Source organism: Halichoeres trimaculatus, unplaced genomic scaffold, assembly GCF_033239565.1.
Source record: "Halichoeres trimaculatus isolate MK-OKI-2021-1 unplaced genomic scaffold, fHalTri1.1 fHalTri1_scaffold_20, whole genome shotgun sequence".
NCBI classification, from domain to species: Eukaryota; Metazoa; Chordata; class Actinopteri; order Labriformes; family Labridae; genus Halichoeres; species Halichoeres trimaculatus.
Genome location: NW_027437198.1, coordinates 21,763,036 through 21,785,794, shown reverse-complemented (window position 1 = coordinate 21,785,794; position 22,759 = coordinate 21,763,036). Strand labels below are relative to the sequence as shown.

Below are 22,759 nucleotides of genomic sequence, written 5' to 3'. Positions count from 1 at the left end.
TTATGGCTGTTAGCAAACAACGTTTTGGTGCATTACCGCCACCAACTGGTATGGAGTGTGGATCGGGAATCTAACTAAAATGTACTTATTCTACTAACTAAAATAAATAAATTATTATTATTATTATTATTATTATTATTATTATTATTATTATTATTATTATAACTAAAAAAATAAAATAACAAAGTATATTCTCGCCATCAAATTTGTTCTCTTAAGATACTGTAATAGTGCATTATAACATTTATCACCTGCATTTCTCTGTAAAATCTATCAAGTCCAATCTCAACTTCATTTCTATGAGTTTGAAAATAAGTTCCCTTCTTTCAGTTTCATACTTTGGACAATAAAGTACCACATGCTCTATGGTTTCCTGCTGTTCACAAAAATCACAGTTTCCTGAAATATGCTTCTTTATTTCAAAGAGTGTGCTGTTAAGTCCAGAGTGACCAAATCTTAATCTTGAAATTACAGTTTCTCCTTTGCGAGATCTTGCTGTCCGTCTCATCACTCCTACTTCCCTTTGAATTCCATAGTACCATCTGCCTGTTCTTTCTTCTTCCCATTGTTTTTGCCACCTTTCTTTCAATTTGTGCTTAATTCTGGTCTTCATCTCTGTTTTACTAAAAGGAACTTGTATGTCAATGTGACTCTTTCTTGTTATTTCTTTTGCACACCTGTCAGCTGTTTCATTTCCACTCAAGCCTATGTGAGCTGGGATCCATACAAATGTTGTTCTTAGTCCCATCATTTGGATTCTGAATATTGTTTGTTGTGTTTCCAGTAAAATATCTTTTCTGCTGTCTGAGTGTCCATATTTGAGCTGGAGTCAGAGCATATCACTGTTTTGCAAGGTCTGACCTCTTCAACCTAGTGGAAAGACCTCCATATCATTTTAAAAAATAATAATAATAGGGCGACACAAACTTATAAAACCAAATCAGAATACTGGTTTTAGCATGAATATGTTACATTAACACCCATGATTAGTCATATTAAACTTTCTCCAGGCATTAATTTATTTAATTTCTAACCTGGAAGCAGTTTGACTTTCGTGGCTTTTGGCCGAAGCTAAAAATGACAAACAAAGCTAACGTTTTAGTTTACAAGAGCGGGTTTTGATTCAATAAACCCTTAAGATATACAATCTTGTTAAATAATTTAAATTCCTGCATCTATTAGAAAGCAATATCGTTACTAAAACCGCCGCCAGGAAGTGGGATCTAATAGCACGATCGAAAAAGGACTGGATTGGTTTAAGCTGTTCTGGAATGAGCAGAGGCCACGCGCGCAGAGTGTTTGTAGATCGACGAAGTTACGTTACAGCGAAACAGGAATCTACAGTCAGCTGATTGTATTCACATGACAGCACTTTCCACTTTCGGGCAACTCCAGTGTACCGGTGCTGAGAAGTATTACAGAGGTTTACACGACGGAAATCCTCGTATCACGCTGACTTTAGGGTCCAGGAGGAGATTCAGAGTTTCTAAGGACACCAGGCGGGTCGCAGAGAGCTAACAATGATACCGATAACACAGTGAGTCTGCACAAAGGGAGCAGCCGGAGGGTTAGCAACATAGCTTCAGGATTGTTGGTAAGTTGTTTGCATGTCATGCCCAGCTTAAAGACATTAACATACTCTAGAAATGGTTCATTTGTTTTTAAAAGGGTACAACAAAGCATAGAAGGTGTGTACTTATCTATGTTTAATTCACACTAATATCGTAAAGTGGTTTGTATGTTTTGCAGCAGTTTTAAGCATCAAAATGTCATACCTTTTGGTAGAAATGTGATCCAAACAGTGTTTTTAATGTGCTCCAGTGTATGAAGACGTGTATTAACATCACATGCTCTCCTGATGAGTGCTTCTTATCTATTCTCAGAATAGCTTCTCACTCCAAACGTCTTTTTTCCGTTTACTTCCTCAAGGAATCTACAAATAACCTTCACCATGAGTCCAGAAGGGAAGAAGCTGATGAACATCATCATCCTAGGCTTTGGCTTTATGTTTATGTTCACTGCTTTTCAAACATGTGGAAACATAGAGGTGGGTTTGTTTTAAGTGATGTAGTGTTCAGATTGATCACACATAACTTCAGTCCTCAGTCTGATGTGCTCTCCTTGATCTTTACAGCAAACCGTGCTCAAAAGCTTCAACAGCACAGAGTTTCATGGGAGCGGATACACAAGGTAAAGTTCAAACCCCAAAGGATAAATAGATCTTAGGTAACAGAGTTGGCTCTGAGTTTATTTTGCAGTCTGTGTGGTTAAAAAAAACATGATTTCAGAAGTAATCCCTGAGTTTTTTTCTTCCTGACATTTTTTTTGGTTCAAACGACTGAAAGGATCAAAAAGCGACACTTCAGGCTGCATGACTTATGCAATATTATTATGACGCTCTTATATTTTCCTCTAATTTGTGTTGTTTTGGTTAGATCTTGTGTAATAAATATTGTTTGTCATTTCCTTTGGTTTCTCTTATGACACAGACAGTAGGTTGTTTTTTTATATTTTTATGTCTGTGAAGGCAGCTGAGTAATTTGCAGCACTTGAGCCCCAGACATATTAACCCTAGAGGACAATAAAGTGTATCAAACTGTAGCATATCCAGTATTCACAGCTGTGGGCCTTTAGCTTAGCACAGATTGAAACTGTTTTGTCGTGGTGTTACATTTCTCTGTTTAAGGCCCTGATGATCTACTCTGTGGGAAATCAGGGCTCTCGCATGCTCACCTGTGTGTCTGTGTTTACATTCTGACCTGTTCAGCAACAGTTTTTGCCAAGATGCTGAAAGAGGCTAGGTGAATCGTGTGCTTTGCTTTAAGAGCTTTTACAGAAATTAAAGTGCAGAAGCAGCATGTTTAATCCTAAATGTTTAAGGAACTCCAGAGTAGAGCCCAACTGATATGGGATTTTTTGGGCCGATGTCGATACCGATACTGGGGGCAAAAAGAAGCCGATATCCAATAAATCGGCTGATATCTGATCTATCGGCTGATATATGTAATAAATTCATTGATATACACAGGATAAACACTGTATATGAACACAAATTATGACTAGCTATATGAATAGCTATTTCATCTTCCATTTAATGCATGGGACTAAACTAGATTTTAAGTAACACTGTCGCTGCTTTCAAAACACCCAATAAATACAATTACAACAAAATACATTGAAACATTTTCAAAAATTATTTCAACCTAAACAACAACTTGTGAATTTACAGGCTCAGGTTAATCCTGCATGGCATTATGAAGTGAGACGCTGTGTAGTAGCCTTATATTAATTAACACACAGGAGCAGGAGCGACAGAATCTCCGCGGAGCAAAAATTTTTATAATCAGCTACATTTTGGCCGATGTTGATTAATCGGTTACAGGCTATAATCGGCCCGCCCGATTAATCGGCCCGCCCGATTAATCGGCCCGCCCGATTAATCGGCCCGCCCGATTAATCGGCCCGCCCGATTAATCGGCCCGCCCGATTAATCGGCCCGCCCGATTAATCGGTTGGGCTCTACTCCAGAGTTTAACTCAGAAGCAATAACTCTTTACTGTCTATGTCTTGCAGCATGGCCATCATCTACGGAGTTTTCTCTGCATCCAACCTGATCGCTCCGTCAGTCGTAGCTGTCATCGGGCCGCAGCTGTCCATGTTCTTTAGTGGACTTTTTTACAGGTAAGACCACAACATCTGCTACCTTCTATCTCATGATTAACAAAGATTCAAGCTTCTTATCCATCTTAAATCTCCTTTTTATAGCGGCTACATTGCTATGTTCATCTACCCATACACCTGGAGCTTCTACACAGCGTCTGTGCTGGTTGGAATAGGAGCAGCAGGTACAGAAACATTACCAGATTACCTGAGACCATTTTATCTCTGTTTTCTCAGTGTTTATACCTTGTCTTCTTTCTCCTCTCTGTTGTTCCAGTTTTGTGGACAGCTCAGGGAAATGTCCTTGCTATCAACTCCACTGATACTACCATAGGGAGGAATAGTGGCATATTTTGGGCACTGCTGCAGTTCAGGTAAGACTTTCTTCTTTTATGGAAATTAGATCCACGCAGCTAAGAACATGTCGAGTTTAAGATAACCAAAGTTTTTCTCTGCAGCTTATTCTTTGGAAATCTTTACATTTACTGCGCCTGGCATGGACATGTTCACATAACAGGTAAGAAGCACACTGTGAGTTTATAATCTCTGCCTCACGTGTTCCTGACTTCTCATAAGGAGTTTCATTTTAAGCGTGTGACTCATGTCTTGTGTGTCTCAGACAAAGACCGCCAGACCGTGTTCATCTCTCTGACTGTGATCAGCCTGGTGGGTTGCTTCCTCTTCTTCCTGATTCGGAGGCCGGACCCAGAACCCTCCTCGTCTGAGACATCAGAGTCTCAGATGCAGGCAGAGTCCATAGAGAGCAACTCATTGGCCAGGTAAGGGATAACATGATCCTGTTCTTTATCTTTAACAAGACTTTAAAAAAATATGATGATCTGGGCTTAAAATAAGACCAGCCTCTCTTGAAGACTTGATATCTTTGAAATCATTGTCCAAACATGAACCCTGGCCCCTTGTCCTCTGACAGTATCATGACATTTGCTGAATGCACGATAAATGCAATACTTACACAGCGCCTTTCTAGTCCTGTGAAGCCACATTTATACACTAATTAAGTGCCACTCTCAGCAAAACTATAAGTTAGATTTTCACGCATGAGGCAAAAGAGGAAGGAACATCTTTGAAGAGTGATGAGCTCAAACTCTAAACTGGAGCATAAAGAAATGAACAGACGTGTGCAGGCTGTAGCAGACAGACCCGAGAGAGACAAAAAAAAGAGAATTAAAGCAACTTTACAAGCCAGCCCGAAGCGTAAACCAGCATTAAGTGATGTTTGTTTCATTTTCATGATTCTTGCACAGCGAGGGGTTTAAAAATCCCAGATTTAACCTTTTAGTCCATGAGGGGACTTGTTTCAGCTCTGCTGACAGCTGCAGGACATGACTCCAGTTTCACACAACATGAAGCCTGATGTAGATGAAATGAGCTGCATGGGGTTGACAATTTGTTCTGCTAATGGTTTTCTTGTGATCATAAATCAGTTTGTTTAGCTCCACTGAGGTTAAACCCGTATGGGGGGGTTGGTCTTAGATTCCGGGGAGAGTTAAGCCCTGAAAGCTGGAAGTAATGAAAACATGAAACCTGGAAGAGGCAGCTGAGGGTGTGTTATGTTTTTATTTATTTATTTATTTTTAAGGAGTAACATTTAAGTTCACACGAGAATACTGTTCTACTGGACTTAGCTGATAAACCAGTTGTCTCCTTTAGTTCCTTGGCACAAAACTAGAAAGTGATTACATACATACATTACAGGCAGGGAACAGGCTGTGAGAGGTCAGTTTCCTGGACATCTGTATAATGTTTTTCCTCAGACAGATGAATGTGAGCCTCGGTTATCCCTCCTCAGAGCAGGAAGGGTGTTTTTTTTCTTACTCCGCAGGATGAGACGAGTGACCTTTTACTGTAAATGCTACCCCGTGTTTCCTTTTCTACATTTCTCTTTGAAACTGCTGAGAGACGGTCTCCATGGGGAGCTGGTTCAGTTCAGGGATGGGGTTGGGGATAAAACACAAGCCTGTGTGAGGTCGAGTCAAAGACGAGTTTTGTGAAGTTTTCATCAGCTTCTGTTCTTTCCACAGCTCGCCACACCCCGGCCTCTGCGCTCAAGCTGTGGACGCTTTTGGTGAGAAAACTCAAGTAAACTCCTGAAAATCTTCCTTTAGCTAGAGAAACTACACAACATTTCTAAGAATTGAAATGACAATCGTAAATGACATCTACATGTGTTTTAAATCTGGATTAATGACCCAATCGTTAAATTAAAAAACACATAAATACCTAGCTTACTGAGACCAGCAGCCCCGGTCTACTTTAATCATGAACTCTGGCTGAAGACGGAGATATTTGACCTGTTTCTAAAGCTTAAAATAACTTTCTGGTCAAAGATTTGTTCTCAACCATGAATACTTTTTAATATTTGGAGAACAAACTCGTGTGAACTTCCTCTCTGTCTTCTTTTTTCACAGTTAAAGCTTGTAAGCTGTTTGTCACCAAGGAGATGTTGCTGCTGAGCATCTCCATAGGATACACAGGTGAGGAAATGAAACAGGAAGTCTGAGGTCTGAGTTAAAACGTGATAAATGCTGATGCTGTGTCCGCTCTGTCAGGTCTGGAGCTCACCTTTTACAGCGGCGTGTACGGGACGTGTATCGGAGCCATGACTCAGTTTGGCAAAGACGCCAAGAGTTTGATCGGCATCTCTGGCATCTTTATCGGCATCGGCGAGATCTTAGGTGAGTCATCTGAGCTTTATCTCCTCTCTGGTGTCAGTAACATTAAAAAAATGCAGGTTACTAACCAGGCAGTCACTTTTTTTAATCTCCTTCCTGTTCCTGCTCCGTCTGTCCAGGAGGGGGCGTGTTCGGGATGCTGAACAAGTGTAACCGGTTTGGAAGGAACCCTGTGGTGCTGCTCGGGCTCATCACTCACTTCATCGCCTTTTACCTGATTTTTCTCAACATTGCCAGTGACGCTCCTCTGGCTCCAGAGGCAGGGACAGATCTCCAGGCTTACATAACCCCCAGGTAAAAGACCAGCGGGACTCAGGGATACACAGACAGGAGCTCCTTCATCTTATAACACCTGTTTATTAAGAAACAAACATCTGAGTAGCTGGAGATTTATGATCAGATTTGAGTTTCTGTGCCCACAGTTACATAATCCTGATTTTCAACAAACTTTAATCCTCTTAGTGCACACAGACACCTTTCTTTGTTCAGCTTGTTGCAGTAATTATGTAATAATTATTTTAGTAATTAGTTATTTTTTGTTTACGGCTCAGCGTGGCGGTGGCATTGCTCTGCAGCTTCCTGCTCGGTTTGGGCGACAGCTGCTTCAACACTCAGCTGCTGAGCATCATCGGCTTCATGTTCCGGGACAACAGCGCTCCTGCGTTCGCCGTCTTCAAGTTCATACAGGTGAGTGTGAGCCTCAGGCTGCTGTCACAGCTACTAACTCTGAGGTCGGGGAACACATTTTTAGCATTCTGCAGCGAGACTCTGCAAAAACTGACACCTCCTGTTGTAACGTGTCATCATCTGCTCCCTCCAGTCCATCATGGCCGCCCTGGCCTTCGCCTACAGTAACTACCTGCTGCTGCACTGGCAGCTCCTCATCCTGGTCGTGGTGGGTTTCTTGGGCTCCTTGACCTTCTTTATGGCCGAGGCACATGCAGAGTCCAACAGGCGAGAGTCAGACTACGACAGCATCTAATGAGACGAGGATGAGGAAGAGGAGGACAGAGATGAGCTGGAGGTGTCAGCCCTCCCCGTGACGATGATGAAGTTCCCTCAGCTTGACACTCTGGTTCAGTTTCTGGTGCATTCATCCACAGATCTTTGCATCAGAGAGCTGTGTGTGAAGTTAACCCCCCTCCTGGCTCATCCTGGCCTTGCTCTCATATTTTGATGCTCAAACATATCAAATATGGAGGAGTGGCTAAACATGACCCTGCTGGTGCCTGTAAGAAGACTGTCATACTTTCATTTTTGTAAAATCTACTTGAAGGTTTCACGGAGTGCTGCTGCTCAGGCTGCATGCAATGACCTCAAACAGGAAGTCCTGCTATGAAACCAGCTTTAATGGCTTCAGTTTGATCACATTTTGATCTGGTGTATTTCTCCAGAAGGATAAAACTGATGCTATTACAGCCTGTTTCACAGCTCTGACCTGCGACGACTTATTCTGGTCCCAGAATACGAAGATTTAAAGATGTGCTGTTCATAACTCAGCCTGATTTCAGAGCCACTCTTGAGGTTTTAACATGTAACTCTGTATCTATCCTTCAGTTCAAGGGATGCTGTCAAATACTCTAATACATTAGGATGTGTTGTGTATCCACTGCTGTACTCCACACACTGACAGAGATGCTCTGCTGCAGTCACAGGCTTCAAACCCTCAGATGAACCGTACACACAGAAATTTACAGACAAGCTGGATTATGAGATTGATTTGGAGCACGGGATCAAAAAGGTCAAAGGGAATCATTGTAAGTGTTCCAGTGTTTAGTTCATGTCCCCCCTTATTATTCTGTTATCCTGTTTCAGGACTGTGTAACTGGTTTATCTCTAATAAGATCCACAGGATCACTGAGCTGAGGATGACCTGAGACTCTGCATTCCAGTGAATGTTTCCTGATTACGAGCTGGTGACTTCTGTAGCTCAGATGAAATGAAAAGAGCCAGCCTGGTTTCATTTCTACTCCTTTTCTTTCTTATTTTCTAATGTGAAGAGGAGAGTTCACGAGGGACAGGAACACACACAGTAAAAAGAATGCCAAAGAGTAGTTTTTTTCAGTGCTTTATGTTTTTTCACTTGTTTTTTAGAGATGTGAGGCCAAACTGACACGGTGCGAAAACAGGCCTTAAGACATGTTTCCTGTCAGGCAGTGGGAGCGGGCTATGAGCATTTATATCATAAAGTGTCACTATATAAAAACACAACAATGTGCTGGTTAATTTATTGCTTAAAGAACATCAGGGGGTGGGTTTGCTCTAGTCTTGATTGGTGTTGTAGAAGCTGCAGTCAAACTGAAGGATACTAAGGGAAACGCATGTGTACTATAAGAAATGAGATTTTATACTTGAATGTAGAAATGAATGACACCCAAACTTTTGCTCGCTTGTTTTTATTATCAATAAAATCTTATTTTGAACAGAAGTTGTGTGCTTGATCAGAAATATGCAAACTGTGATACAGGGGCGTATTTAGTCGTTTGGGGGCCCAAGGCAAACTCAGTCAATGGGGCCCTCCATGTCCTTGTAACTCATCTTCCTCAGAGCTAGACTGGCCTTCCCTGGGTCCACTGTCTCCTTTCGAGAATCAAGGCATGAGACTGTGCTAATCTTGTAACTAAATGCATTTCCTCAAGTTCTGTACTTTAGTTTCATTTTGAAAAAAGTGAATACATTATTTAGTCCACTTTGTCCTGGATTTGAAATCTTTTATGGTCAACTGACAGCTTATTTGTCCCACATGGGGAATTAGAGTAACAGTAACAAACAAGAGAGTATGAAGTGAAAAACATTACAATAGGTATATATTAAAAAATATATAATTCAGTCAAGAAAAAATATGTAAATATCAAGCACAACATAAAACTGGAAAAAAAATCTACTGAAAGAGGGGATATTTACAGTTACCATACTTTTTGGTATTATTATTTTTAAGTTAATGTATTTTTATTTGACCCCCTGTCCAGTGAGTTATGTATCCAAAAAAGAGATTTTGTACAATAATGTTTATCACCAACTCAAAAAGTTTGATTTTAAGAAAATTATCCCGTTTCCTGGGCTAGATAAAGTCCTTAAAATCCTAAAAGTCTTCTATGTTCATCTCAGATCTCAGAGCAACATTGTTTTTATCTCCGACTTGGTTGAAAATAAGAAAAAAAAAGGGGGGGGGTTCCACTTTCTTCCTGAATCAAATTTTCAGATGTGTTGTAACATGGAATAGCCCATTGAATAAGAAGGGAGGGGGAAAACCCAAAACGATCATTAAAGATTAAGCCTTTTGATGTATTTTGAAGCATGTGAAGTAAGATTTAGAAAAAAGAAATGCTTTCAGTTGAAGAGAACTTCATAAATCACACTGTCAGAGATGCTTTGGGGGCCCCTGGGAATCTTGGGGCCCCAGGCAACTGCCTGTGTTTGCCTAATTGTAGCTACGCCCCTGCTGTGATATCAAATATTATAATTTACTCAATTTCTCAAATAAATAAGATGGAATATTCACTGTTCAGTAACTGAGATAAGTGAGGACTATTTCTGATTCTTTGTGTTTCTGTGAAATGTAGCTAACTACTGTATTGATTTTTAGATTGCCAGAAAATGACCTTATCGAGGGGAAATTAGCCTTTTTTAAGATAAGATTTAAAAAAAAAAATTATGAAATTGAACAAGATCTCCAGAAAACAATTGATCTTAACTTTTCAACTCTAGAAACTGAAAAAAAAAACATATTTCAATTCTGTCCCTGCCATCGAAAAGTTGAGTTAATAGTATGGTTGCATGTCCGTTGAGGGCTTCCGTAAAAATCTGCCAAATAGTCGATGTTCGTATGAGGTTTATATCATGTTAGCACGTACTTTAAATCGCTCTTACTAATGAACTGCTGTTTACAGGGTGTAGTTTGGATTATATATGAAGACAGTTTCTGTCCTCTCTTGTATCGGTGTGTTTTGACGACGCAGCCTCTCTCTGAAGTTTCTGTTTGTCTTTGAATTCACACGAACATCAACTGTGGATGCAGCCTGAGCTCACCGGACCAGACACACACAGACAGAGGCACAGAGAGAAGACAGTGTGATGGAGGCAAAGATGGAGAACCAAAACCTGTTTGAGTTATTAAACTCATCCATACAGTCCTCTCATACGAGTAAAGTGAACTTCTCCAGTCTATACTCTCTGCTTAAAGCCATGCTGGAGCAGCTGGACAACCTGAAGGGAACCTGCAAGGACGGCGTGTCCGAGGTGAGAGAAAATGTGTATCCTAACTCAGAACGAAGCTTTAATAATGTGCTTTGCTTTGTTTTTATCTCAGCCCAGTTCTTATCACGTTAAATTGAATAATTATTGTCTTAGTCAGGCTGTCAGGGATAGAGCGAGTAGGTCGTTAAGGCGGTTGCACCTTGACTCGTTTAGCGGGACCGCGGAAGGATATCGAACGTAATATTTCACTGATTTTAACGTCGAACGAAGTGAAAAGGCTCGCAAGGTGTAGTGCCGAACTTGCACGAGCTTGTGTGCCTCCACACTGTCAGTTAGGGACCATCTCTGTTAATTAACTGCATTAACTTGTAATTACTGTTACTTAATTCTGCTCCATCAGACAATAATATGATTTAGCAAATGGATTTTAAGTTTTTAAAAAATGTTTTAAAGCAGTGTCGTCTCTCCATTGACCAAATGATACGGAGGTCCATGCTAGCTAGATAACATCATGAGATAAAAGGTCAGAATAGTGGCATACTATACCATTATTGTGACGTTTTATCACATTATTATGACTCCTTTATTTATTTATGCATTTCTTTTTTTGTTTATCTGCTTTTTACTGGTGGAGGCTTCTATAAAATGTCTTCAAATTAATCAGACTACCCTCAGCAGATTGATATGGTTGCAGTCAAAAAGCCTCAGTCTTTACGTGGAACCATATTAAAAAGGGGAATCCAAACTTTCACCCACTGTCCCTTTGAGGTGATTAAATTATCCACACCGCTGTGGAAAGAGGCAAGGTGTCTGGGGGGTCTTAAAAAGTATTAAAAGTTGATAAATCAATTTTGGGAAAATTAAGGGCCTTAAAAAGTATTAAAAAGTCTAATTATGGTTTTATGAGGTATTAAGTTTCATAGGTATTCAAGCTTTGACCTTAAAAATATCCATGAATATTTATTTTCCTCCTTGCAACTGTCCCCTGATTGGGATGTTAAACATTCAGCCAATAAAGTTCTAAAATAGAATAGAATAGAAAAGAATAGAGTTACTTTATTGATCCCAAACTGGACAACTGTTGTGTTAACAGTAGAAATCAATGGAGTCATTAGAAAAATACAAAAAAATAAAATAAAATAACCAAAAATACATAAAGACTCTAGTTACAATAAAATACAACAATAAGGATTATGAGGGGTATAAACACCAGCTATAAATTAACGTCATTTATAGTTTCATAAAGAGAAATTAAATACAACATTAAAGCAAATCACACTATCTCCGGCACATGTCCTAAATTTTAAAAATGATTAAATAATTTCTAATTTTCTTCAGCAAGTTGGCCTTGAATAACTGCTGTTTCTTGTTGTGGGAGTGTCGATAAACCTGCCTTGAGTTTCATTTATTCTTTCAAGCTTTATTCCTCCTCAGCTTACACCATTTTTGTAAAAATGTAAACTACAACTGTTAAAAAGTGGATGCCAACAACAACTGAAAGTTGCGATAAAGTCTTAAAACTTTTTTAAAGGTTTTTGAAAAAGTCTTAAAAGGGTATTGAAATCAACCTCAGGATTTTAGCATATACCCTGAAGAGGTCACTTCAAAAAGGGACGCAAATGACCGAGTTTGTCGGTAGAAAATCCAACCAGGGGTTCCCAAACTTGAGCACACATGGGGACAAACTAGTTTTCCAGCAGTAGTTAGACACCTTTGATTAGTGTTGATTAGTATAGAACAGATTAGTTTTTATTTCTTACAGACTGATAGAGTCTGAGTCACTGGTGTGCAGCAGGACGCATTAAGGAGTTAAGCTTCTGATGACAGAGAACAGGACAATAGGAGATGGGCACCACCCTGACATCTCAGATGGCCTTTGCGTGCATCTGTTCAGGTTTCTGCTTCCATATGTGGTGTAAAAAGAGGCGACGAGCGTGACACTAACACAGACTGTCAGCTGATTTAAGACCATCATTAAAATCTACCAAAGTGAGAGATCGATCAGCAAACAGCCAAAGGAGATGTGTTTGTTCAGGCTCTCGATCTTATCTGCTCCCTCCTCCGTCAGTGTGATAGGGGGTAATTAGTCCCCCACGGTGATGACTCTGGTTGTCAGGGCATGAATAGCTCTCAGGTGGAGAGCAGCACGCTGGGCAGGTGCAGGCGATGCTGGGCTTGAATCATTCATATCCTCTCCAGGCATCATTCAGGTCAGCTGTCGTATCTGCTGACTCAACTATGACGAGGTGACCTGCCGTGCCCTCGCCGACCTGTGCTTCCACGTTTCTGTAGCCCCACAGCGTCTGCTGGGGGGTGTAAGCCACAGGTCACCAGGGGTCAGGGTGTGTATCATGATGCACTTATGAAGATATCAGTTTAACATTACAGCTACGAGTAAAAAAGTAGTTCCTGCCACCATCGTGTGACCTCACCCTGTGACCAGCCGTTAGTCATTGAGTCCATCAGTGACGCTCCGGGGGGTCCCTCTGCATTCATTCATGTCCTGACACGTTCGACAGGTTAAACATCAACTCACCTGCTGCTGTGGAATGTAATCTGTTTCAGTTTGTGTCTCACACATACACACACACACACACACACACACACACACACATGGATAGATGCAGATGTTTACTCTGCCAACAAACTGAGTCGCTCCCACAGGAAGTGTAAACGTCCTGTTAGAGGGATCATCAGGCTGAAGCAGGAAATGTGTAACAGCTGTAACAGTCTCATCTTTTAGCTTCTATTCACATCCTGTTTGCTTTAACTTGGGCCAAAAGTCACAATGGTTTCTCCTTAAAGAGGATTTTTCGAACAAGATTTGCACATCATTTCTTTCAGGTTGCATCTCAACAGAAGATTGCCGTGGAGCGCTGCTGCCATCGTGTGGGTGCCCTGGAGGGAACTTTGGTGAGCAGGTGGAAAAGAGAAACAGCTCCACTCCTTTCATCTCTTACTCGATTCAGTTTGAGCTGCAAAAAAACATGAAATCAAACCCTCTCTGTGTTTCACTGTGACAGAGATCCCTGAGGGATGTGCTCCAGAAGTCTCCAGAGCATGCAGAGCTGTTTCAGGGTGTGCAGTGGTATCTCATGGAGTCTGATACAGACCAGGTGCCTTCAGGTCCACCAGTGTCTCCAGAAAGTCGTGTGGAGACGGTGATGTCCCAGAAGACTATCATCCAACTGACGGAGAGGTTCAGTGACCTGGATGTTTTTTGGTGAACTTTCGCAGAGATCTAAACAGAAAGCAGTAAGGGTATTATTTTTCTCCCACAGAGATACTTCCACTCAAAACATGGAGGAGCAGCTGAAGCAGCAGGGAGCTCTGATAGAGCGCCTGATGAGCGACCGCGAGAAGGTGGGTGCTAACACATAGTCCCTCAAGAGGCAGAAATGTCAGTGATCTGATGATTTTTATGTGTGTGTGTCCAAAGCTGGACACTTTGGAGGACACTGTTATGAAGTGGACTAGCTCAGGAGCAGCCTCAGGGAGTGTGGATACAGACGGGAAAGTCTATCATGAGCTCAAACAGCAGATCTCCCTCCTCAGGTAAAGATCTTTCTGACCTCACTCTTTCATATTGTGAGAAGTTTTGGCCTGTCGAGGTTCAAATGGATCCTGGTCTGTGCTTACAGGATGTCTGTGGAAAAGCTGGAGGACGACATGAAGCAGCTGAAGGCTCAACAGGCTTTGAGTGAGGAGAGCACGGAAGACCAACAGCTCCAAGACGAGATCCAAGAGGAGATCCAAGACCAGGTCTGGATGATTCTGCAGCTAACTTATGATAATATCATGACATCACAACATTGTGATATACACTCACCGACAGCCAATGACATGGCAGCAACTCAATGCATTTAGACACGTAGACATGGTCAAGACGATCTGCTGCAGTTCAAAGCGAGCATCAGAATGGGGAAGAAAGGTGATTTAAGGGACTTTGAACGTGGCATGGTTTATGGTGCCTCTACTGGGATTTCAACCCACAACCATCTATAGGGTTTACAGAGAATGGTCCCAAAAAGAGAAATTATCCAGTGAGCAGCAGTTCTGTGGGTGAAATGCCTTGTTGATGCCAGAGGTCAGAGGAGAATGGACAGACTGGTTGGAGCTGGTAGAAAGGCAACAGTAACTCAAATAACCACTGGTTACAACCGAGGTCTGCAGAAGAGCATCTCTGAACGCACAACACGTCCAACCTTGAGGCAGATGGGCTACAGCAGCAGAAGACCACACCGGGTGACCCTCCTGTCAGCTAAGAACAGGAAACTGAGGCTACAATTCACACAGCAACACCAAAACTGGACAATAGAAGATTGGAAAAACGTTGCCTGGTCTGATGAGTCTGGATTTCTGCTCCACATTCAGATGGTAGGGTCAGAATTTGGCGTCAACAACATGAAAGCATGGATCCATCCTGCCTTGTATCAACGGTTCAGGCTGCTGCTGCTGGTGTAATGGTGTGGGGGATATTTTCTTGGCTCACTTTGGGCCCCTTAGTACCAACTGAGCATGGTTTAAAGTCCACAGCCTACCTGAGTATTGTTGCTGACCATGTCCATCCCTTTATGAGCACAGTGTACCCATCTTCTGATGGCTACTTCCAGCAGGATAACGCTCTATGTCATAAAGCTGGAATCATCTCAGACTGCTTTCTTCAACATGACAATGAGTTCCCTGTACTCAAATGTCCTCCACAGTCCCCAGATCTCAATCCAATAGAGCACCTTTGGGATGTGGTGGAACGGGAGATTCTCATCATGGATGTTCAGCCGACAAATCAGCAGCAACTGTGTGATGCTATCATGTCAATATGGACCAAACTCTCTGAGGAATGTTTCCAGTACCTTGTTGAATCTATGCCATGAAGGATTAAGGCAGATCTGGAGGCAAAAGGGGTCCAACCCAGTACTAGCAAGGTGTACCAAATAGAGTAGCTGATGAGTGTATTGCGACAGTCTACACCGTTAACTATTTAATTGAAAACAGTTTTTCTATTTTATTGTGTTTGAAATAAAGTAAGTCAGATGCATTGTTTCATACATATACTAAACTTAAAAACACAAAGTGAGTCAAGTTTGTCACTCAAACTACTGAATTTTTGTTTTAACAAAAGTATTGATATTAAGGATTCAAATATTTATATTTTATCACATATCAAAGTCCTCAGTCATGTGATCACAGCTGCATCCTGAACTGACCCTCATACATCTTTGTGTGCTTTGCTTTTTGCAGGAAAGTTTAAATCTACCAAAGGATCCATCCTCACCACCCAAACCCTCAAACACAACGTCAGATCCTGAGTCAGTGTCAGAACCTGCTCCCAGCGAGGCTGTGGATGACCAGCCAGCCTCTGGGACTGTCAGCAAACTGATGGAGAGGTTCAGAAATCTGGAAACTCTTGTTGCATCCCTGAAAAAGGGAAAAGTGGATCAGCCACAGCTGAAACAACTCCAAGACATCGTCAACAAGAGAGGTGAAGGATCACAGAGGAAAGAAAGAGATCTGAGAACTTGTTATTGAAACAAGAGTTTGATGTAACAATGTTGGTTTGGTTTCAGTGAATGCATCGAAAAACATGACAGAGCAGCTGAGGCAGCAGGGAGCTCTGATAGAGCGCCTGATGAGCGACCGCGAGAAGGTGGGTGCAATCAGAAAGTCCTTTAAGTCGCCCAAAACTCAGTGATCTGATGACTTCATGTGTGTGTCCAAAGCTGGGCGCTTTGGAGGACATGGTTCTGAAGTGGACTAGCTCAGGAGCAGCTTCAGGGAGTGTGGATGCAGACGAGAAAGTCTATCATGAGCTCAGACAGCAGATCTCCCTCCTCAGGTAAAGATCAGTGCAGAATAAATCCATAGAGTCAGAAAGTACAGCATGGAGGTCAAAGAGATCCTGATCCGTGCTTACAGGAGGTCTGTGCAGAGGCTGGAGAACCACATAAAGCAGCTGAAGGCTCAACAGGCTTCAAGTGAGGAGAGCACGGAAGACCAACAGATCCAAGACCAGGTCCAAGAACAGGTCAGACAGGGAGAGGGGTCACTGAGGGTCAGGCAGCCAACCAGAGCTGAGTCATGTAGTAGAGATGCCAGAACCAGGCCTGTACCAGACCTGCTGAAATCACGAGGTCATGGGACCTCAAACACCAAGGTCTGCCCCCAGGCATCCAGAGGGCTGACCAATCAGAGGAGGGGGGAGCCTTAAAGAGACAGCAGCTAATCCTTCCTTAAGTTGATTAGACTTAACACGCTAAAAATATGATAACTAAGATAAAATTACTTCTTAAAAACGGTAAAACTGAACATAAACTAAATGTAAACTGACTGAGAGAGTTCATGCTGCAAACAAACCGGAAATCTTATCAAGTGTTTTTGTCTTATTTTAAGTAAAAATTGTCTATTTTTTACTCAATGTGATCCACATTCAACTGACCAGCCCACAAAAAATGTCTTATTTCAAGTTATTCAAAGACAAAAATGAGGTTTAAAGTGCTTGTAACAAGTTAACAACAATCTGACAATGGAAGAATTTGCTTAAACTAGAATAATGTCTTAAAACTAGAAAATTTTCTCTTGTTCCATTGGCAAATTTTTTTACTTGTTACAAGCAATTCAGACCTCATTTTTGTCTTAAAATAACTTGAAACATGACATTTTTCTGGACTGTTCGGTGAATTTGGCTCAGATCAAGTCTAAAAAGACATTTTTTGCTGAAATAAGAGAAAAAAAACTTGACAAGATTTCATTTTTTTGAAGTGTATGAAACAATTTACACTACCTATAAATTAGCATGTTATTCTGAAATATTTAAATCAAATATATCCTTCCTTCACATCTGTGTTTTTGTGTGTGCATGTGTGTCTGCAGGATCTGGAGCTGATGAACGACCTGCAGAAAGCCATCCTGCAGCTCCAAGCTGAGTGTGAAAAGCTGAACGAGACCACCAGGTGTCTGCAGGAGGACAACGTTCAGAAACAAAGCCACATCCAGGTCCCAGCGTGCTCTGACACATGACCCTGGTGTTTTTTTGTACATGTAGTTCTGATCATGCTGGTCTTTCTCACAGGAGCTGTACAAAACCACAGAGGAGCTGGAGGAGAGGAAAGCCGGCAAAGAGGTGCTGGAGAGCGTGATGGTGAGAGGGTTTGGTTTAAAATCCACTGAGTCAGGGGTCGTGTATGTTGAGCAGGTGATGCTCAGTCTCACCTTCTCCTCATTCCTGCAGAAGTGTGATAAATCCTCTCTGGACAGCAAAGTGAGCCACGTGCAGTTTGACTCTGTGATCGAGGAGCTGAACGCTTTGTTCCAGGAGCTGCTGAACAAAGTGTCGGGTCAGGAGCAGGTCATCGAGAGGCTCTCCTCAGAGACGGAGTGTAAGGTAAAGACTAGAGCGCTACAGTGATCGCTGTCTCAGTCTCTGGGTCTAAATGTGTGATCTGTGTCCAGCTGAACCGGATGGAGTTCGACCCTGTGAAGAAACAGCTGGAGGAACGCTGGGGCTGGATCCACAAGAAGCTGCAGGATCAGAACACTCCAGAGAGTGACGACGCCGCTATCCTGAGGAAGTAGGTTAAAATATCTGTCTCTGATCCTGGAGCTGGAGGAAGTTATTTTAGGGTTATTTATTCACTCACCCATCTGCCTTCTTATTTATTCTTACTTCACTCTTTCTCATCCTTTGATCTGTCTGTATCCTCTCTGACATATTTTCATCCTCTCTTTTCTTAGTGATGATTCATCCCTCTGCTGCTGCTGCTGAAAAATCCACATTTCATCTCTTTAATCAGTTTGTTTCATTTGTCTTCAGGCAGCTGGTGGAAACTTTTCACTGCCTCTCCTGTGACCGACCCATCGTCAAAAACCTCACAGGACCGTGAGTCAGCACTGTTTAAATCATCAGGTTCACACTCGACACGCTCATATTTCACCTCCTTTCACATCCTCTGCTTTTGTGTTCTTGGTAATTTAAGGAACTCTACGGAGCTGCCGATCTCTACTTATCCCTACTCCAATAAGTCAGAGTGGCACCTCTCCTTCAGCCCTCAGGAGAAGTTTGGACAGGATAGAAGAAGGTGAGACCAGCAGGCTGCTCTCTGACTTTAGGGAGTTATATTTCTTCACCAGCAGGGGGCACAAGACAGCTGAGAGAAATCCATTCAGAGAGTTTTGGGAGAGTGTGTATGTGAACAACATAACTCAAAAACTAATAAATGGATCTTGATGAAATGTTCAGGAAATGTTCAAAATGGAATAAGGAAGAAGTGGCTCAATTTTGGTGGTGATTTGGATCATCGCCTGGATCCAGGACTCTTTTAAAGGATTCTTTATCATTGTGAGACAGGGCCGTTTTCACCATATGTGTATATAACTCAACGATAATTGGTCAGATTGTTTTGCAAAACAATATAAGTCAAGGTCACCATAATTTCTGAGAGATGTAAAAGTATGATCCAGATCCTGGTAATATTCTGGATACTAAGATCCAGAATATGAAATTTGTTCTGGGTCATCATAATTTTCAACTCTGTTAGGTAACAAATTATCGTACAAACCTGCAAATAACAGCAAATTGTAGCAGACAGTCTGCTGAAAGGGAGTATAACATTAAAGTAGGACTAAAGTCTACGATCTCTGAGTGCCTTTCTAGTTTGAATCTGAGTCAAAGATCCAGCATAAGAGTCAGATCCTGAAACTAACACAACAAACAAAACCACTATAGAGTAAAGCCTGGCTCACACTACAGGATTCTCGCCCGATTTAACCCTGATTCGGTCCTCCCGACAATCGGGGAAGAAATCTGGTCGGGGACAAAAATCTGCCCCGACGTTGGGGCAAGATTATCTTCTAGTGTGAGAGGCTGACAGATTAATCTTTAGTCTCACGATCGTCTCACAGACTCGTCGGAGCCGCCCCGATAATTTTCGAACATGTTTGATATTTACCTGGATGATTACAACATTCATTCTCACTGAGGATGACAACAGCCAAGAGAGAGAGACCCAAAAGAACGGACAACAGACAACAAACACAGGCTCAAAGTGCAACTAAAAGGCTCCGGGTCAGCTGACTGCGCGCTCCACTGGCCCACTCGAGCCAGTTCAATAATGCCTTTAAAAATAACACATAACCACGCCATTTTCAGTAGCAAACTGTTGTTTTATCAGTGATAGGTGTGAGATCATGCCATTATTGGCTGATACAGCAACAGTTTCACCTCTGTCCCTCTGTGTGCGCATAATGGATGAAAGGCACCGCTGCAGACAGCTCCGCTTCTCTCTCCTCCTGTCCCACCAGTGCGCTAAAAACCTCAGATCAAACAACTGAGCACATGTGGTGCATCACTCTCCTCTCTCTGGTCAAATAATCTTGGCGAAATCCTGTAGTGTGTGCTGGTCAGTATTTTCAAATCTTGTAGTTAGTGCGTGCTTAAGATTTAAGAGAAGATGATCTCCTTAAGTGTGAGATACAGCCCGATTTCAGAATCTTATAACATTTTTAAAATCCTGTAATGTGAGCCAGGCTTAAGCAAGATGTCCAGGATGGTGGAGGCAGCGTCTGACACTTTATTACTAGGTGGAGATGCTGTCTATAAAGAGACCCATCCTTAATATCAGTGACCAAAGAGTCCATCATGGATCATGAAACTTTTGGATGGAACTGGCAGGAGACAGTCCAGGTTAAGTCCAGAATATCTGAGGCTCCTGGTCTGTCTTCCTCTGGGATCCATTCAGTCTTTTTACCAAACACTAGGACCAAATCCTGCTTCCATTACCGTGAAGCTTCTGATGATCCTCCTCTTCTTCATCTATCTAAACCAGAGATCTCGAACTCGAATTACCTCACCTTCAAGCATAGAGCGGGGACTAATCAGTGAAATCAGCTGATGGAGTTTTTGGTTGGAAAGAAATACCTGCAGCCTCTTGGCCCTCCATGGCACGAGTTTGAGATCCCTGATCCAAACCAAAGTGTTCATCACCGGATGGTCCCTGTGTCTGTTTTTCTTCATGTTCTTTCTCTCTTATCGAACAGTAAATACTTCTCCGAGCAGAAGGACTACAGCTACCCCCCTGTGTCCAGGAGCTGCGGGGGTAAAAGCACCATCACAACCCGTCCCATGCTCTTCAGCGAGCGGAAGAAGATGAGAGATCTACGAGCCAGAGCGCGGAAAAGTCTCCTGCAGTAGGTCAGTGATCAATCTATCTTTAATTTCCTTTTAAAGAGTGACTGACTGGGTCTCAAGGATCAAGTATGTAAGATTCAGCCTGAACAAAGTGCAGCATGTGGATTCATGGCTCAGCAGGAAGCTGTTTCCACATATGATAAACTTTAATTCTTCTTGAACAACGGTGGAGGAAGATTTTTCAGGCCCATTTTAAATAAGAGCTCTTCACTGATCTCTAAGTCACCAGATGTTGAGTCCTGGAGAAGAAGGAGGAGGAGACTGAGCGATCTGCTCTGGTGTAAACCCAGCCTGAGGTTGCACCATCACAGGAAGCGTCTCACCAGGACAGGCAGAGCACATCCTGTTCACAGAAGCAGACTGAGAGGAAGAGCTCTGATGAGTAAAGATGAAACAGCTTCACATCAGGAAGGGCGGAGGGTGAACTTAATCTGACGTGGTTACAACTCGTTCTGTTTTTCTCCCGTGGCTGGGAAAGTTTGACCGACTGTCTGCAGCTGATGAAGCGGTTTTAAAGATATCTCAGTGACGAGGCATGGGGCTGACTGGGGTTGGACTGGGTGATGGTTTACAGATGCTGGGTCAGCTCTCTCACTTAGGATTAAAGTGTTTTTATTAAAAAGTGTTTCTAAAAAGGATTCGATGCTAATTTGGACCAAAACAAAAATTTAAACTGAAAGCAGCGTCAGTGAAAACCCATCACTCTGCTTTCGGCTCATTTAGAGCTGAGATGTTTCCGAACATTTCTTTTATAAAAATAGATGACAGGAAGGAAACAGTTTTAGTACAAGCTGTGAAACGACAGCTGTAGATGAAATAATCTGTTACTCAACAGCATTTTCCTCCTGAAGTCTCTCAGCTGTCCTTAAAAGAAAAACTGAACAGTAAATATATCAGTCCACTGTTTCAGGGGAAGCTGTCCCTTTAAAGGTTCAACTCTAAATAAGTAAATCATGCAAAGAAAAGCAAAGCAGGTGCTTTAATTTGGATTGAAGTAAATTCAGCTGACTCTATTCAGTGTGAATTAAAGCAGGATTTGTAAGAATAATAAAATTGGGGATGGACCAATTATTGACATTTTGAGGCATACCAGCTTTTTTTTGTCCGACAAATGAATTGTTGTCCCACCCACACTACAATCTGATTGGTCACTAGGGCTGGAACGATACGCTATTCTCGCGATTCGATTTTAAATTTTGCTTATTCGATTTTTTCAATTTTTTGTTTACTTTTTGAACGTCAAACCATGTAAAACGGTTAAAATGATGACGATAATGTTTACAGACTATATCAGGAGCCATATTTTCCCATAAAATGCACATCACGAGAGTCAGAGAGCAACATTTCACCCCTGCTGGAGAAAACTGGTAACTTTTTCTGATTCAGTTTATAAACAAAGACTGAAATGAAGAATTAGAATTTGGAAAAAAAAGTGGATTTTTTGACAAAGAATCCCGATTTTGATACAAAAAATCCTGATTTATCGATTATTATCAGCAGTGAAAGCTGTGCATGCAGTGTTTTCACGCACGCTGTGGAGAGAAGAAAAGGTTTTCCTGAGTGGAGAAGCTCCGAAGAATAGATATTTGTGACGAAGGCAAGTTTAGGCAGCAGACTCTCTCCAATAAATGTCCCATTCCCAGCTTTTTAAAGTTTTCATTTAACTTTATAAGACCATGTCCACACATAGCTGGGTATCCCGGAAACCGCATATATTTTTAACCATTTAGTCTTGTCGTCCGCATTAAACTTCAGTTTTACGTCACTAAAAACTGTTTTCTGAAAACTCCAGTCGAAGTGAAGATTTTGGAAAACTTTTGTCTCACTTTAAGGGAAAATTGTCTTATTACGCTTGATATGAGCCACATTTACCTGACTAGTACAGAAACAGGTCTTACTTCAAGTTATTTAATGACAAAAATGAGGTCTGAATTGCTTGAAACAAGTTAAAAAAAATCTGCCAATGGAACAAGTGAAAAGTTACTTGTATTAAGAAATTATTCTAGTTTCAAGCCAGTTTTCTGGC

At 41.7% G+C, this 22,759-nt stretch overlaps 2 protein-coding genes across 2 annotated transcripts; both read left to right on the top strand.

The window, feature by feature from the left end:
* Positions 1 to 828: 828 nt before the first annotated feature.
* Positions 829 to 8,781, top strand: mfsd11 (major facilitator superfamily domain containing 11). Its single transcript, XM_074697493.1, has 14 exons — positions 829 to 1,594; positions 1,930 to 2,047; positions 2,135 to 2,190; positions 3,574 to 3,681; positions 3,766 to 3,845; positions 3,938 to 4,034; positions 4,119 to 4,177; positions 4,280 to 4,439; positions 5,703 to 5,746; positions 6,090 to 6,155; positions 6,231 to 6,356; positions 6,473 to 6,647; positions 6,905 to 7,040; positions 7,174 to 8,781. Exons 2-14 carry the CDS (start codon positions 1,952 to 1,954, stop codon positions 7,333 to 7,335), a joined length of 1,365 nt encoding a protein of 454 aa, XP_074553594.1. The 5' UTR covers positions 829 to 1,594; positions 1,930 to 1,951; the 3' UTR covers positions 7,336 to 8,781.
* A 1,377-nt stretch (positions 8,782 to 10,158) lies between these two features.
* On the top strand, positions 10,159 to 20,736 carry LOC141809390 (uncharacterized). Its single transcript, XM_074696381.1, has 15 exons — positions 10,159 to 10,592; positions 13,395 to 13,463; positions 13,574 to 13,749; positions 13,832 to 13,913; positions 13,990 to 14,105; positions 14,192 to 14,312; positions 15,792 to 16,032; positions 16,118 to 16,197; positions 17,421 to 17,543; positions 17,620 to 17,688; positions 17,779 to 17,931; positions 18,000 to 18,118; positions 18,361 to 18,426; positions 18,524 to 18,625; positions 20,583 to 20,736. Exons 1-15 carry the CDS (start codon positions 10,428 to 10,430, stop codon positions 20,734 to 20,736), a joined length of 1,836 nt encoding a protein of 611 aa, XP_074552482.1. The 5' UTR covers positions 10,159 to 10,427.
* Positions 20,737 to 22,759: the final 2,023 nt, after the last annotated feature.

What these genes read in the sequence shown, in the direction of transcription:
- mfsd11 (XM_074697493.1), top strand. Translation starts at nt 1,952, where the DNA reads ATGAGTCCAGAAGGGAAGAAGCTGATGAACATCATCATCCTAGGCTTT. An exon ending in AAACATGTGGAAACATAGAG is followed by an intron (nt 2,048 to 2,134) that starts GTGGGTTTGTTT and finishes TGATCTTTACAG; the next exon opens with CAAACCGTGCTCAAAAGCTT. An exon ending in TTTAGTGGACTTTTTTACAG is followed by an intron (nt 3,682 to 3,765) that starts GTAAGACCACAA and finishes TCCTTTTTATAG; the next exon opens with CGGCTACATTGCTATGTTCA.
- LOC141809390 (XM_074696381.1), top strand. Translation starts at nt 10,428, where the DNA reads ATGGAGGCAAAGATGGAGAACCAAAACCTGTTTGAGTTATTAAACTCA. An exon ending in CAGCAGATCTCCCTCCTCAG is followed by an intron (nt 14,106 to 14,191) that starts GTAAAGATCTTT and finishes CTGTGCTTACAG; the next exon opens with GATGTCTGTGGAAAAGCTGG. An exon ending in CCTCAGAGACGGAGTGTAAG is followed by an intron (nt 17,932 to 17,999) that starts GTAAAGACTAGA and finishes ATCTGTGTCCAG; the next exon opens with CTGAACCGGATGGAGTTCGA.